Raw genomic sequence first — 16,851 nt, 5'->3', positions numbered from 1 at the left:
TCTTTTAAAACACCACATTTTCAGAGCAATGGAAGGACAAACCGCTCTGGCCGGAGGATATTGAAATTCCCGAAGGAGTTGTTTATCTGAAGACTGATATGACGATCGGAAGTGGCATCAATTTGGTAATAAACTATAACAACAATGCCGGCAAAAATGCAGGGGGTTTCAAATTACAGTTCTCAAATCCACCAAAATATGAATTCCTCTCTTGTACAACAAATCGACGCCTTCGGGTTGATTTGCCCGCTAAAGATGATGATGGTTTTAGGATCTTCAAAGTAGAAACGCACGGAGCAATGGGTTTGAAGATCAGTTGCAACGATGAGTTGCTGATCACTTTCGAACCTTCAGACGCAATGTGCACAGGATTTAGTTTTTGGAGAATGGTGTGGGAATCCAACAAAGAAAGGATAGACTTTCAGTCTGACTACGGAGTAACAAAGTACAAATTTTCAAGTACGGAATCCAAAGGTAAGAAATACTGATATTTACCAACTTTTCAGGAAACGCTACCAGTTTGCGATCTAGACCTGCTTATCAATACCTAACTGCAACTGCATTTAAAATTGATGTCAGATTGAATTAACTTTAGTTCAGTCAGTTATACTTAACATCACCTTGAACCACGTCATTGTGAACCTGTACACAAAATTGCTTTAATTTAGTTTATTAACTTTGTTTGTTTGACAAATCAACTCAGTTCCTAATTCATTTCCCGCAATGAGGGGTATAAAAGTAAAGGGGGTATAATAGTAAAGGGGGTATAAAAGTAAAGGGGTAAATGGTAATTTCAATGGGTTTTTTCCTTCCCCCGATTTGGGATGCAGCAAACATGCACAGACGATGCCGTGACAGGGGCTGATGCGCAGACATGCAGCAGACATCCGTGGACATGCGGTTGATGCGCAGACATGCGCAACAACCGGTGGACGATGGGGTTGATGCGCAACGGCGGTGACGACGGTTTGATGCTGCAGACGATCTGCAGACGATGCGGGGGACATGCGGTTGATGTTGGGTCGATGGGAAAGATGTTGGGGTCGATGGGGATGATAATATTTTACAGGTAATATTTTTACTTATAACTAGTTTTCGCAATATTTTTCAACTCGCTGAAAATAAAATTTTTAACTGTCATATTCTTTTAAACATCACTTTTCAGATAAATGGGGGAAAAAAACCGTTCATGGAGATAAAAATTTCCCCCAATAAAAGGATGTTTAATGAAGACGACACTTTGGGGAAGCGCAAATTTTTTTGAAACAACTTAAAACGTGGGGCAAAAAGGCAGGGGCTTTCAAAAACGTTCCCCCAAAAACCCCCAAAAATAGGGTTTCCTCTATTGTACAAATTTAACCGAACAAATTTAGACCTTCCTGTTGTTTTGCCCCCCTAAAATGATGAGGCTTTAGAATCTTCAAAGTAAAAACGCACGAAAAAAAGGGTTTTGAAGACAGTTTTAACGATGTTTTACTGATCATTTTCAAACCCTTTCCCAACGCAGGGCACGGGAGGGCACGCGTTTTGGAAGATCTGGAAAACAACAAAGGTGATAACTTTAGCTTGAGAGGGATAACAAATAAAAATTTCCCAAAGTTCGGAATTTCCGAAGGTAAGAAATACTGATTTTTACCAACTTTTCGGGAAACCAAAACCTTTTGCGATCTAGACCTCTTATCAATCCCTAACGCAACTACATTTAAAAATTTTGATGTCAATTGAATTAATTTTAAATTCAGCCCATTTATACTTAACATCACCTTGAACCACTTTGTAAACCCGTACACAAAATTTTTAATTTAGTTTTTAATTTTGTTTTTTTTTGAAAAATCGACCAATTAAAAATTTTCTTTTCAGGCAACGTTAATTTCCATGGGGTCTTCTTCCAGACAAATTTGATGCTGGGGACGATGGGGAAGATAATATTTTCCCAGGAAATTTAAAAACCCCGTTTTTAAAATATTTCAAAACGACTGAAAACTTAGAAGTCCCAAATTTAATTGTCATATGTTTTTTTAAAAAACCCACATTTTCAGATCAAGGAAAGGGGCCAAATAGGGGCACAAAATATTAAAATTTCCCAACCAAAGCGGTTTTAAAAAGACTGACTACGTTTTAAAAGCGAAAATTTTGAGAAAAACTTTTTGGACAAAGACTAAATGAAGCGGGGGGTTTCGAACTGTTCTCAGACCCACCAAAATATAATTTCCTTGGGTTATGACAAAATACACCCACCAGGTTTAGACCTTTTTTGTTGATTTCCCCTTTTTAAAGAAAAGAGTTTTGGGATCTTCAAAGTAAAAACCAGGGAATTAGGGTTTGAATACACTTGCAACGAGGGTTTACGATACTTTTCAACCTTCCAACCAGGGCACGGGATTCGAGGGGAAAAATTGGGAAAAAAAAAAGACTGGAAAACCCGCCGGTGCGACGGTAAAAAGAGTGGGCTTTCTCAAGTAGGGAAATCCAAGATAAAATACTGCTAGTAGCCAAATAATGAATATAAACATTTGTCCCTATACCTCCCAAAAAAAATGACGTTTAATCACTCAAAACCCCTCGACGTCCCGAAAAATTTTTTAACACGCCCTAGTCTCAAAAATTGAAGCCTATTCAAACCCAAACCCCAATTCCTACCCCCAACCCAAACCCCTAAACCAACGAAGCATATTGATATGCTGAAACCCTTACCCTAACAAAATTTAGCCCAAACTTTTTTAAAATTGAAAATATCACGTATGGGAACGTTTTTCCCCCGTTTCTCCTGGGGGACCATTTTAATAGTCTTTCAGGACTACAGAGAACGGTTAAAAAGTCCCGTGACAGTCGCCGAGTGTAGAGATGATATCATCCGACGATTTGTGTATAGTTTTTAAGTTAAAGGAGCGCTTGATATACCTACGGACTTTACGGGAACTGCGAGAGCGGTTTAAAATTTTTTAAAAGGGGACATTACAACTAACGCGAAGGCATTCAAAACCTTAAAAATCAGAAAATTTTTTTGGGGCTTTTTTTTTTTCCAAATTTTTTTTTTACATTTAGTAAAATTTTTTTTTGATAGTTTTTTTTTATACATAATTTACGTAATACAAAAACAAGAAAGCACGTAAAAGCAAAAAATGAAAATATAGTTTAAAAACCGACGACAGAAATTAAACAAAAGGCAAAATTAAAAATACCTCCCAAAGGGGTTCGTTCAAAAAATCCTGTGAAAAATATTTGGTATGTCTTTAAATCGCATCCCTTTCCCAAATTTGATCCGATAAATTTTCATATCAACATTCAGGAAACCTGCCAGTTTGCGATCAATTGCTTACAATACCAGCGCAATCTTCGTCGCTACATTATGCCTTCTATTAGGGTAATTTTTTTTTAATTTAGACCATTATTTTTGTTAATTAATTAAAATTTGGTTAAATTCCAATCATATTAATGACCCGCTTTGTAAAGTTTTTTATGTTTTACCCCAATAGTTCACACATAACATCGGATGGGGATAGCTATTTTATCTAAAAATCTAATTTTTTCGGGACAACCGAAACGATTCACGAAAAGTTCGATAAAGCAAAATTTTTAAAAATTTCCTTTTTGCATACATTAGGGACAGACAGAGTGCCAATTAAAGTTGCATGTTCGCGAGTTTATCTGCATGGGGGTACATTTTGATCTCACGGTGGTCCAATCTATTAGCTATGGACGTTTGGATTTACATTTTGACTTTTCTTTAAATATTTCGTTTAAATTTTTTAAAAATTGTCGATGTAGATTGTAGGCTTCTGACCGTCTGTCAGTTACTTTAGAAACCACATTTCATTAATCATTATGAACCCTCACACCTCAAAAAACCACTATCACATTAAACCACAATCTCATTAAAAACAAATGCGGCCTTTTCCCTTTCCGTTTTTAGACCCGGGGTATTTATACCCGGGAATTTTTTATGATTCCTGACTTTATGATCCTGTTTTTTAATTATCCTTCTGATCCAAATATTTTCCAAAAGTCCAAATACAAAAAATTTTAATAGGGGTCGTTTTTTTTAGGTAAGACCGGCCCCTCTCTTAAATTTAACAGAAAGGGAACCCCCCGGAGTTAGCACCTTTATGTTCACGGAAAAGTCCCTCAAATTTAAAATAAATATTGATTTTATCACCCACGGCTATAACTTTGAATGGTATTGACCGTTTTTTCGAATCATGGGATTTTTTTTGAAAATTTGATCATGAAAAGTATTGTGAACTGTAGATCGATTCATCCTCAGGAAATTTTTTAATCAAACTTTCTCGTGCAGAAAATTTAGATTTGTAAATTTTTATCAAAGCATGAAACCCTTACGGAAAAATAACAAGTTTCAAATTTGATCGAGTGATATTGTTTGATGCAGGGAACAAAATTTTTGTCTTGATCAACCATTTAATTACGCCCCCCTTAAATCGCTTGCCCAAATTTTAAGAAAATTCTTGAAAAAGGCCTTGATATGGGGATATGAAAGACTTTGTTCAGTTTTTTTTTTGGACGCTGATTCCGAACCACCCCCTATTAAAAAATTAAAATGCTTCCCCCCGGCCCGGAGATTAAAGGGAAAAAAACTTTTTTGGGGCACGTGACGCAGTTAAACACAAAATCGATTTTTTAGGGCCCGTTAGGGTTGTGGATACTTGGGGTATGTTTAGGGTTAGATCAAGTTGGGACCGGACGGGGTTTTTATTAAAACCCGCTTTTTTTTCGCTAAAAAACCCGAAAAAACCAAAGACACGTGATAATTTTTGGGCGAGCAAATTTTGAAAAGCCCTTTATTTATAGTTTAATATTTAATATATTAAACTTGAAATCACTTGCCCCCAAAAACAAAATCCAATATAAATTTTCTCTTCGAAGTACAAACAAATAAAATTTCCTAAAACTTTTATATCATGAGTTTCGCCTAGGGCCCCATATTTTTGGGCGCGGCTTTTGGGCAAAATAAAATTGTTTAAAAGTTGCTTTAAATTTTACGAAATTCTTGATTTTTTATTATTTGGTCAATCTTGGGTTTCCCAACATAAATCAGCTTTCAACATACTAAAACCCGAACCAATTAGTTGGGGAAAAAGGATGGATTAAAAAAAAATTAAAAAGGCAAAAAAAAAAAAAATTTTGTTTTAAACCCCAAATTTTGACCCGAAAATTGGCCCAAAAAAAATTTTTTAAAAAAAAAAAAAAATTTTTAAAAACCCAAATTTAAAAAATTAAATAATTTTTTTTTTAAAAAATTTTTTGGGGAAAATTTTTGGCCAAAAACCAAAAAAATTTAATGGGGCCCCCCCCCAAAAATAAAGGAAAAACCGCTCTGCGCCATGCTGCTCCTGCTTCCCGCCGGGACGCTTCCCCCTCTTACTCTAACTTTCGCCCCGGGGCCGCCGGAGCCCATAAATTTTGCCCCTTTTTTTCCCCCCCTCTCTCCCCCTCTCCCCTCCCCCTTCCCCCTTTTTCCTTCCCCCCCTTTTCTCCTCTCTCCTCCCCCCTCCTCCTCCCCCTTTCCCCTTTTCTCCCTCTCCCCCCCTCTCTCTCCCCCTCTCCACTCCTCTCCCTCCCTCTCTCTCCCCCCTTCCCTCCCCTTTCCCCTCCCCCCCTCCCCTCTTTTTCTTTCCCCCTTTTCCCCCCCATCCTCTCTTCTCCTCCTTTCCCCCCCCTCCCTCTCCCCTCTCCTCTCCTCTCTCCTCCTCCCCCCCCTCTCTCCTCTTCCCCTCCTCTCCCCTTCCTTTTTCTCCCTCCTCCTCTCCCCCCCCCCCCCCCTCCTCCTCCCTCTCTCCCCCTCTCCCCCCCTCCTCTTTTCCCCCCCCCTCTCCTCCTCCCCCCCTCCTCCCCCCCTCTCCCCCCTCCCTCTCTCTCCTCTCTCTTTTTCCCCCCCCCCTTTCTTCCTTTTTCCTTTTCTTTAAAATTTCCCCCCCCCCAGTCAACTCCTCTCTCCCCCCTCCCTTTTTTCCTTTTTAAAAAACCCTCCCCCCCCCTTTTGGGGGTTTCCCCCCCCTCCCCCCTCCTTTTCTTTTCCCCCCCCCGGGCTCCCATCAAACCCCCCCTTTTTTTTCTCAAATCCCCTTTTTCCATTTTTCTTCTTTAAAATCCAAAAATTTCCCCTTTTTCCCCTTTCCCCCTTTCCCCTTTCCTTTCCCCCTTTAAAAATTTTTTTTTTCCCCCCCCCTTTTTTTTCCTTCCTCCTTTTCTCCTCCTTTTTTAAAAAAAGGGTTTTTCCCCTTCCCCCTTTTTCCCTTTTGCTTTTTTTTTTTCCCCTTTTCCTAAAAAACCAAAAAAATTTTTTTTTTCTTTTTTCTTTTTTTTCCCTCCCCTTTCCCCCCTTCCCCTTCCTCCCTTTTTCCCGGAAAAATTTTAATTTTTTTTCCCCCTCCTCCCCCCCTTTTTTTTTTCCTTTTCCCCCCCCCTTTCTCAAAAAAATTTTTTCCTTGCCCCCCCTTCCCCCAAAAAAATTTTCCCCCTCTTAAATCCCCTTTCCCCCTTTTTCCCCCCCTTTCCCCCTTTTCCTCCTTTTGCCCCCGTCCATACAACTCCTTTCCACCTTTTCCCCCCTTTTAAAACCCTTCCCCTTCCCCTTCTCTTTTCTTTTTCCCCAAAAAAAACCAAAAATTTTAAAATTTATTTTTCAAAAAACCCTTTTACGCTCTTTTTTCCAAAACCCCCCAAAAAATTGGCCTCCCAAAACCCTTTTTTTCCCCCCAAAAAAAAAAATTTTTTTTCCCCTCCCCCAAAAATTCCCAAAAAATTTCCCCCCGCAATTTTTTTTCCCCTCCCCCTTTTTTAAATTTTCCCCCCAAAAACCCTTTTTCCTATTTTTTTATTCCTTTAAATTTTGCCTTTCCTTTCTTAAAGGGTACCTTTTTTCAACATCCTCAATTTTTTTTTTTCCTTTTTCCCTTCCTCCACCCCACTTTCCCTTTTTAAAAATCTCTTTCTTTTCCCCCCAAACCCCCATTACCTCCCCTCAACTTTTCGCCCTCCCTCCTTTTTTCTTTTTTTTTCTAAAAACCCCCCCTTTTTCCCTTCTCTTTCCCTTTCCAAACCCCCCCCTTTTTTTCCCCTTTAAATTTTTCCTTTTCTCCTTTTCCTAAAAATTTTTCCAAAATTTCTCTTTTTTTTTCCTTTTTTTTTTTTTTTTTCTTTAAATTTTTTCCCCCCCCCCCCCAAAAAAATTTAAAACCTCTCGGGGGTTTTCATCTCCTATTTTCTTTCCCCCTTTAAACCCCCTCGGTTTCTTCCTCTTTTTTAAAAAATTTCCCCCCAAATCCCCTCCTTCGCCCCCCCTCACTTCTCCCTCCTCTCCCCCCTCCTTCTACCCTTCACTTTTTCCCCCCAAACCCTTTCCTTCTCCCCCCCCCCCCCTCACCTCCTTCCCCCTAGCTTCAAACTTTTCTCCCCCCTCCCTTTTTTTTTTAAAAATTTTTTTCCTCTTTTTTCCCTCGGTTTTTTTTTTCACTTTTTTCCTTTTCTCCCCTCTCCTTTCGGGTTTTTTGGGGCCCCCCCTTCCCCTCTTTTAAAAATTCTCTTTTAAAAAACCCCCCCGGCGGCTATTTTGTTACGGGTCCCCTCTTTTCTTTAACCAAAATTTTCCCAAAAATCTTTCAAAATTCTTCTTTTTTTCCCAAAAAAATCTTTTCTCTTTTCTTTCTTTTCCTTCAAAAAATCTAAAAAATTTTCCGGGGCCTCCCCCCCCAATCCCCCCCCTTTTTTAAAAAAAAATTTTTTTAAATTTTTTTCACATCCCCCCCTTTCCTTCTCTACCCTTTTTCCAAGTAAAATTAAAACCCCCCCCCCCCCCTCAAAAAACCTTTTCCCCCCCCCCTTTCTTTTTTTTCCCCTTTTCTTAAAAAATTTTCTTCCCTTTTAATTCTCTTAAAATTTTTTTCATCTTTTTTTTTTTTTAAAAATTTCCCCACTTTTGGGGTTCCCTCAAAATTCTCTTTTGTTCTCTCCCCCTCAAATTTTTTTTTTTTTTTCATTAAATTTCTTTTCTTTTACTTTTTTCCCCCCTTTTTTCTCCTTAAAAAACCCCCCCCCCATTCCCCTCTCTTTTAAAATTTTTCCCTTTTTCTCTTTAAAAAAAAATTTTTCTCTTTTTACCCCAGTTTTCCCCTTGGGGGGGCCCCTTACTTAAAGATATTCCCCTTTTTTTTTGAACAAAACCCTGAAAAAAAAAAAGTCCCGCAATAAAACAAATTTTTTTCCTGTGAGTGTTTTTTTCCTTCTGGCCCCTCGTTTTTAAAAATTTTTTTCGACAAGGGGGGAAAAAGGAAAATTTTTTTTCAACAAAAAACCTTTTTTTTAAAAATTCCTATTTTTTCCCCAAAGTTCTTGTTTTAAAAAATCCGTTCAAAACTTTTTAAAGGGTTTAAATTTTTTGTAAAATTTTTTTAAAAAAAAAAAATTTTTTGGTTTTTTTAAATCCCTAAATTAACCTTATCCAACTTTTCTCTTTTTTTTTAAAACAAGTTTCCTTTGGGGGGCAAAATTTTCCGTTTTGCAAAGGGATTTTCCAAAAACCCCTTTTTTTAAAAAAACTTTTTCTTAAAATTTTGATGAAAGCCCCAATGGGTAAATTTGAAAATTTTTAAAATTTAAAAAGGGTTTTTAACCATGCCCAATTTTTTTTAAAAATAAAAAACTTTTAAAAATCCCCCTTTAATTTTTAAAAAATGTTTTTTTCCGCCAAAAACTTTAAAAATTTTTTATTGAAAAACCTCGCCCCAACAAAAAATTTAAAAATACTATATTAAAGAGGGGAAAAATTTAAAACAATTTAAAATTTTTAAAATAAAAACACTATTTTCCCCTTTTAACTTTTTTACCCATAATTTTTTTAAAAAAAATTTTTAATTTTAAAACCTAAAAATTGCCAATTTAAAAAAATAATAAGAAAAAAGGAAAAATTTTTAAAACCAAAACAATTTAAATTTTTGCATTGGTTTTAAAGATTTGGGTTTTAAAAAACCCACAAAATGCCTTTTTCCCCCTTTTTCCAAATGCCCATTTTTTTTCCCCCCCAAAAATTTTTTTTCATTTTAAAAAAATTTTTTTCAGGGGGATTTTTCTCCCTCTGTGGGAGGGTAAAGGGGCAAAATTTAAAAACCGTTTAATAACCTGTTTTCCTTTATTCTAAAATGGTTCTATACTTCTCCAAATTGTTACTTGTATGTAACGTATATCCTGTCATCACTCTTGGAGTAATGGGTATTAAATGTTTATTGCAATAAATATAATAATCACTAAATTAGAATATAATCTTGTCTTCTATTCAGCTCACTCTTCTGAAACCTCTTCCTCTACATTCTCAACCTTATCATCAACTTCATCATCTTCATCATTAACATCATCACCCCTGTCTTCATCGTTGGTGGTGTGTGCAAGATTTAGGTCCAGTTCGTCAACAGGTATTGCTTTCTGCAATCAATACTGTCTTAAGTAACTTGTATATAACTGTAAATAATTCTGATGAAATGACAAAGTGGGTATCTATGTAATTTTCGTAATAATTAAATGGTTAGCTTCAATCTTCATGCCCATAGTTCAATGTTTTAACCAACCATACCAATATAACATACTTTATACTCATTAACTTACTATCGATTTACTATATAATGTTTTGATTCCTAGTCCTTAGAAGGGTACTCTATTAAAAGTTTTTGACTGATTTGAATATCCTGCTGCCTGCATAGCAGATCGAAGCATCTCTAAATTATTTACTATTATTATTGTATTGCTGTGTAAATTTGATTCTAATTCTAATAATTCTAATTCAAATAATAAGAAACACAAATACTAGACACTTAACTTTTTAACGTGTATTACTATTATATTATTTATTATGTATTAAAACTTTTACATCCTAATATTATGCACAATTATAGTCAATAGTATCATGTACAAGCTGATTTGTTGTGAAAATCCAGAAACAATTTATACTTTTGTGCTCAGCTTGGGGCGGTGCTTTCGAAGCGGTATTTCGGGTACTAGTAAAGCTCTTACAGGCAACTGGATCCTTTTGCCAGCCGTTTTTTTGTCCAAGTACTGTCCCATTTCTGGTCTCAGAACGTGCGCAACTAAACTGTTTTTATGCCAGCGTTGAATTATTTGTATCACGTCGTGACCCTCTGTCATTCCGCTCGTGCGCGGCAGGGCTACAACGTGGAACAAAACATTATAAACTATCGATTTATGAAATTTAAACATTAAGAATACAAGTCAGTATGAAATATTTAAAAATAACTTTTACATCTGCATTGGAGTTTTTATTTATTTTTGAATTCATTAGTTTAGGCTCAGCGCCGTCATTACAATTAATGACTTGCACCGCGCCACACTGATAAAAATTTATGATTGAGATAGCAATTAATCTAATTCATAATTTTCATGAGTTTATTATCGGATGTTCAAGTTCAACTATGTGTATTATGATATTATTATTCATTGTAACATGGCAATACAATTTAAATTTTGTTTTATTTAATTTTGTTTTACGGGTATATGGCCCCCAGAATATAGGTGGCCCCCAAAATATAGGTCATGTTAGTGGATACAGTTCTAACCAAGATAAGCGATACTAATGGGATCTGTTACTGCTATGTTGGAGTAAAACATGTAACTAATGTTTCTGGATAAAAATTTTGGACCTACATGAGGTATTTTGGTATATTTGGTCATGACAGCGAAAGATTTAAACGATGTTGTCATTTTCTAGAGGGGTAAATATGGCGAAAAATTGTCATGACAAAAATCTGTCCAACACATGCCATTAAGACTACTGGTATGAGTATAAGTATTATTTTAAGCTATCTTTTCATCAAGACATCTGCAAACTGACAATTTGGAAAAAAGTTATGGCCACCACAATTTTACGGGCCCCCCGAATATAGGTCTATACGACCCCCAGAATATAGGTTGGTCAAAAACCCTGAACATGCCCAAAACCATGCTTTGGGATGCTCTACTTGTAGCTACTAGTCTCCTGAACCCACATATCAAGTTTTATCAAAATTGGATAAAAATTGGCCGAGTTATGGGATAAAAACAAAAACCATATGCCCATATTTGGGCATACGCACCAAATTTGATCGATTTTGGTCCATAAATTGGTCAAATATCAATATTTTTGAATGAAACCAACTTTATATGGAAGGTAAGCATATATTACACATTCTCTATGATTATCAGCTCAATATCTACCTAACTGTGGATTCTGTGTTCAAATAATCGCAAAAAATGAACAAAATCGCCCATATCTCAAACTGACTTCGCTCAAAACAATAGAACTCAATAGGGTTTCAATATTTTCACATGAAATTTTCAGAATCAACGTAGAATTGTCTCATGACCTTAAGTTTTGGGACAGAATTTTGAGTTAGGCCTTTAAAAAAATTTGGCGGCCAAAAATGTCTGATTTACAGTCATTGAGGTGCACATTGTATTGATACAGATAAAAACAGCCCCCCTCAATCATATCTAGGGACACTCCTTCAATCTTATTTAAGTATTTAGTTAAGATCCCTACTAAATGAGTGCATGAAAGCTTTTTAACTAGTAAAATTAAAGATTTTACTCATTACGGGTATATGGCCCCCTAGGGCCTGTCGTGATATCATGGATCGCTTAGGTTCCACCAGGATCTGGTAGTCCTCATAATTCTGCGGCCTCTATGTGTCGTCATCTTGCACAACTCTTTAAGAATCTTGTGGATTTGGCATGTGAAAATTTGCAGCCTTCCAGACATTGATTGGGTTAACGAGGTGTCGTACGTCACCTCAAGATCGGGTGACAGGGGGCTGACCAGGCCAGAACCCAATTGATTGGGTCTGAGGTCACGTGATTATGAGCCTGAGGTCACGTGACTATGACGTCACCAGACCTTCCTCTCCGTTTCCCGCTCATTGGACCAGGTGAGCTTGCATGCATGTGAATGTGGGTGTAAGTATAGCTGTACTGTAGTTTATACTAATTAAACCCCTATAGAAACCGAAAATTTATTTTCTGGCAGAAAGCTAGAAATTTACCAAAATATCGTCATTGTTTTAAATTTATGATAGGAATTTTGAGATAGGCCTTTAAAGATTTTTAATTCGATTTTGAAATTCTTGGACCTTAATTTTTAGAGGTCCAAGAATTTCAAAATCGAATTAAAAATTTTGATGAAGACACAGCCTGTCAAAAACCCTTGATCTGTCGACACCAACTGAAGGTGACTGCATAATAAAGGATCAAGATGGAATCAGTTAAACAAAAATTTCAGTTTAACAAAAGTTTCAATTTTATGCCATTTATTACAGATTAAACAAGTTTACAATAAATCGATTTGATATTTAAAGGAATCCTAAATCAATGTGTAGTATGGTTGTCACTCTTTAAATAGATTAGATATAGGTTGACGGGGCAAAGGAGTGTGCGTGCTGTTCACTATTGCTCACACCAAACGGCAACCTAGTAAATGTTTTTTATGGGCACCGGTCTCCATCACGATACAAAATTAGGATTGTAGAATTTATTGTATAACTATTAGTGCAGTGGAAGTAGCGGTGTGGTGCATTAATAGTAAAACAAATTTTATTTTATACCCACAATCAATTTATATTTAATGTCGAAATAAACATTTCACATAAGTGGTTATATTATAATAAAATAATTTGTGATAAATTTATAAATTAATTTACACTCAAAAATGAACAAAATATACACAATTTTTACCTAGTACAACACTGGTTCGGCGCGCAGCTGATCGAAAAAGTTTGGTTTGCATTTACTTACTACAGTGAACAGCGTACATGAAAAAAAAAACTTACTGAATCTTTTAATACTAGACACATTTTAATTCAAATGTTGTTCAATGAGTTAGCCACAAAAATGTTCAAATTATGTAGGAGGGTAAAGGACACAATTGCTAGTAGTGCTTTTTTGTGCCCGCCTACTGATTTAGAGTTGTTTTTAAGTGAGCATAATGGGTGTATTTTTGGAGCTAAAGGCTTCAGTATAGCAACTTTAAAATTGGTTCTTTTAATTATTTATTAAATATCAGTTTAATCATACGATAATAAGCTTGCAGCTTCCGATGACAATGTGTTCAATGTTGGTTTTAATCTGGTATTATGCTTGGGTTGGTTTTGGACCTCTTCATTCTTCATGCTTATATTTTATTTATTATTGGTATTTGGTATTTAAATGAGTTAATTTGTACATATATATGCGGTATCTAAAAGTTAAGTGTATAGCGAGCATATTTAATTGGTTATAAATAATAGAATTGTCTTTTCTCAAAAAATTGTCTTTTCTCATTTACCATAACTTTATCCTTTAGAGATGGCGTTCAATCCTAACTTGAGGGAGCTTATTGACATCTTTCAAGGCACACTTGAAGAAAATGTTGTTTCAGGGGTGTTTCATGACATGCATGGAAATGGTATGTCAATAAAATGCAGTTAAAATAAGACAGATCTAATACAAAATGGAAACAGCTAGCTAGTCAATTTTTCTGTTAATTAAGAGATATGGAATGACTTATAATTTGCATCCCCAGGAGGAGAAGCCATTCAGATACTGCGCCAACTTCAAGACAGCATGGGAGTTCAAAATTCTCAACCTACTCCTGATCGGTAATTAAAAGTGGAATGCAAAGAACAAAATTCAATTAAAATTTGTGTTGGCTTAATAACACACAGTGTAAAATTAATTAAAGAAAATTATAATTTGAATCTTGCTAACTAAACTAATTAGTATATAATATAGAGAGATTAAGATATCGCATCAATTTTATTGCAGACAACTCAACACAAGGACAGTACAGAATAATATACCTGTTTAGTAGTGTAACTATGGTAACTAGTAGTGTAACTATGGTAACTAGTAGTGTAACTATAGTAACTCAACACAAGGACAGTACAGAATAATATACCTGTTTAGTAGTGTAACTATGGTAACTAGTAGTGTAACTATAGTAACTCTCTGCCAACCAGGACAGTACAGAATAATAGAGGGACCTGGAGTCAAAAATCAAATCTTACGGCTCAAGGGACAAACTTTACAGTGTCAAACAGGGTTAGAGATACTAGGCGACTTAATCCAGATAAAGTAAAAATACCAGGTATTTGGAACTTGCTCCCTTCCGGTTGACTAATTATTTTAAATTAAATTTCTTATTCTTTTGAAGGTTTGAACCATATATAATATAATTATAATATTGTCTATGAAATTATTGTAGATTTTGGGGATAAAGTTTGATACCAGATCATTTCACATATCATAGACACTACTGGTAATCAGTTCAAGCTGTATTTGTAGCTCTCAGTAACTTTATCTTCATCAGGATATCACGACAAAAAAGCTCTGTACATCATGAGAGGATTGTCAGGCAGTGGAAAGACGACTTATGCGAAGTATATACTTAAATAGCATACCAAGCAGTACAGTAAAACCCCGATCTACCGCAGAGTTTGGGAGAAAGAAAACATCTGCGGTAAATCGGGGCTTTGTTTCTTTACATTATACGTCATGTTAAGCCCTATATTTGGGGGAAAGAGGTGGCTGCGGTAAATCAGAGGGGCGATAAATCGGGGTTTTACTGTAGTAGTATTTTAGAAGGGATATTGCTAGCCTTCATTTCATCATAGTTATAGCAATTGTACAATGTACATTGTAATTTGACACCAGATACTTCACAAAAGATATGATCAACGCTTTTACCATTTCAGAAAGATAATCAGTGAACTTGGTAGTGGAGACATTTTCTCCTCTGATGACTTTTTTATGCTTAATGAAGCTAATGAGTAAGTCTACCAGTTTTTTTAGACTTTTGCAAACACTAAAATCATATTTTACTGTTTCAACATTGGCTTCAGCGTGTGGTTTCAAATATGTTCAGCTTTAAAATCTTGTTTAGATTTATAAGGAGAATAACAATAACTGAACATGTATTTTGTTCATATCTCATTAACTTATTGAACCATCGCCCAGGTACCGGTTTGTTCATGCTGATCTACAGATAGCTCACACGTGGAATCAACAACGTGGTACAGACATACTACTGTAGTATTTTGATAGGTTTCTTCTTTATAATAGCATATCACTGTTCACTAATGGATTCCCAGATACTAATTTATTAACTGAACTATTAACTATCACACATTCCAATTAGTGGAGGGAGCGTTGTCTGAAGGATTGTCTCCAGTAATAGTGGACAACACTAACACTCAGTTCTGGGAGATGAGACCTTATGTTATTGCTGTAAGTTAAGTAAAGTAGTAAAGTAAAGTTTGTATTGCTGTAAGTTTAGTAAAGTAGTAAAGTAAAGTTTGTATTGCTGTAAGTTTAGTAAAGTAGTATATTAAAGTTTGTATTGCTGTAAGTTTAGTAAAGTAGTAAAGTAAAGTTTGTATTGCTGTAAGTTTAGTAAAGTAGTAAAGTAAAGTTTGTATTGCTGTAAGTTAAGTAAAGTAGTAAAGTAAAGTTTGTATTGCTGTAAGTTTAGTAAAGTAGTAAAGTAAAGTTTGTATTGCTGTAAGTTTAGTAAAGTAGTAAAGTAAAGTTTGTATTGCTGTAAGTTTAGTAAAGTAGTATATTAAAGTTTGTATTGCTGTAAGTTTAGTAAAGTAGTAAAGTAAAGTTTGTATTGCTGTAAGTTTAGTAAAGTAGTAAAGTAAAGTTTGTATTGCTGTAAGTTTAGTAAAGTAGTATATTAAAGTTTGTATTGCTGTAAGTTTAGTAAAGTAGTAAAGTAAAATTTGTATTGCTGTAAGTTTAGTAAAGTAGTAAAGTAAAGTTTGTAGTGCTGTAAGTTTAGTAAAGTAGTATATTAAAGTTTGTATAATTGCTGTAAGTTTAGTAAAGTAGTAAAGTAAAGTTTGTATTGCTGTAAGTTAAGTAAAGTAGTAAAGTAAAGTTTGTATTGCTGTAAGTTTAGTAAAGTAGTATATTAAAGGTTGTATTGCTGTAAGTTTAGTAAAGTAGTAAAGTAAAGTTTGTATAATTGCTGTAAGTTTAGTAAAGTAGTAAAGTAAAGTTTGTATTGCTGTAAGTTAAGTAAAGTAGTAAAGTAAAGTTTGTATTGCTGTAAGTTAAGTAAAGTAGTATATTAAAGTTTGTATTGCTGTAAGTTTAGTAAAGTAGTAAAGTAAAGTTTGTATTGCTGTAAGTTAAGTAAAGTAGTAAAGTAAAGTTTGTATTGCTGTAAGTTAAGTAAAGTAGTAAAGTAAAGTTTGTATTGCTGTAAGTTTAGTAAAGTAGTATATTAAAGTTTGTATTGCTGTAAGTTTAATAAAGTAGTAAAGTAAAGTTTGTATTGCTGTAAGTTTAGTAAAGTAGTAAAGTAAAGTTTGTATTGCAGTAAGTTTAGTAAAGTAGTAAAGTAAAGTTTGTATTGCTGTAAGTTTAGTAAAGTAATCTGGTGGATTCGTGTAGTGTTATTGAGTCTCATGATTTGATAGTTCTTTCATTAAAATTTCTGATTGTTTCTGAATAGACTCAGTGAAGACAGATTCTAATAAAAATAAATAATAAAGTAGAACAACTTTTTAATAAAGTAGTAATTATTGTACATTAAGTATTACTAAGTACACATAACTTACTTACTTTACTTACAATACATATCAAGCTGGCATATCCTGTCAAAACCCAGGATGCACGTCTACTAGTATTAAGCATTAATAGTATTGGTAGTTATAATGTAATTCGATGAGGGATGATGCTAATATGACCCTGCAGGGAGTAGAGCAAGGGTACAACTGCTATTTCATTGAGCCTCCCACAGAATGGAAGTTCAAAATTAATCAACTGTTCAGGTTAGCGCTTTACTAATTGCTACATGTTAGCCCTTTACTAATT

The 16,851-nt window shown here is 35.1% G+C and overlaps 1 protein-coding gene across 1 annotated transcript in view; it reads left to right on the top strand.

The window, feature by feature from the left end:
* Positions 1-16,851, top strand: part of LOC134823734 (uncharacterized) — a 55,590-nt gene that overhangs the window by 1,356 nt on the left and 37,383 nt on the right. Inside the window, exons 3-12 of the mRNA XM_063835268.1 lie at positions 25-474; positions 9,291-9,422; positions 13,334-13,435; positions 13,553-13,628; positions 13,989-14,116; positions 14,339-14,408; positions 14,724-14,798; positions 14,986-15,041; positions 15,167-15,255; positions 16,732-16,808. Of these exons, the coding sequence (XP_063691338.1) occupies positions 25-474; positions 9,291-9,422; positions 13,334-13,435; positions 13,553-13,628; positions 13,989-14,116; positions 14,339-14,408; positions 14,724-14,798; positions 14,986-15,041; positions 15,167-15,255; positions 16,732-16,808 (1,255 nt within the window). The remainder of the gene's footprint in view (positions 1-24; positions 475-9,290; positions 9,423-13,333; positions 13,436-13,552; positions 13,629-13,988; positions 14,117-14,338; positions 14,409-14,723; positions 14,799-14,985; positions 15,042-15,166; positions 15,256-16,731; positions 16,809-16,851) is intronic.

Source organism: Bolinopsis microptera, chromosome 11 (assembly GCF_026151205.1).
Source record: "Bolinopsis microptera isolate Bmic1 chromosome 11, MBARI_Bmic_1.0, whole genome shotgun sequence".
Lineage (NCBI taxonomy): Eukaryota > Metazoa > Ctenophora > Tentaculata > Lobata > Bolinopsidae > Bolinopsis > Bolinopsis microptera.
The sequence above is the reverse complement of the archived record's forward strand: the minus strand, read 5'-3'. Positions and strand labels throughout refer to the sequence as shown.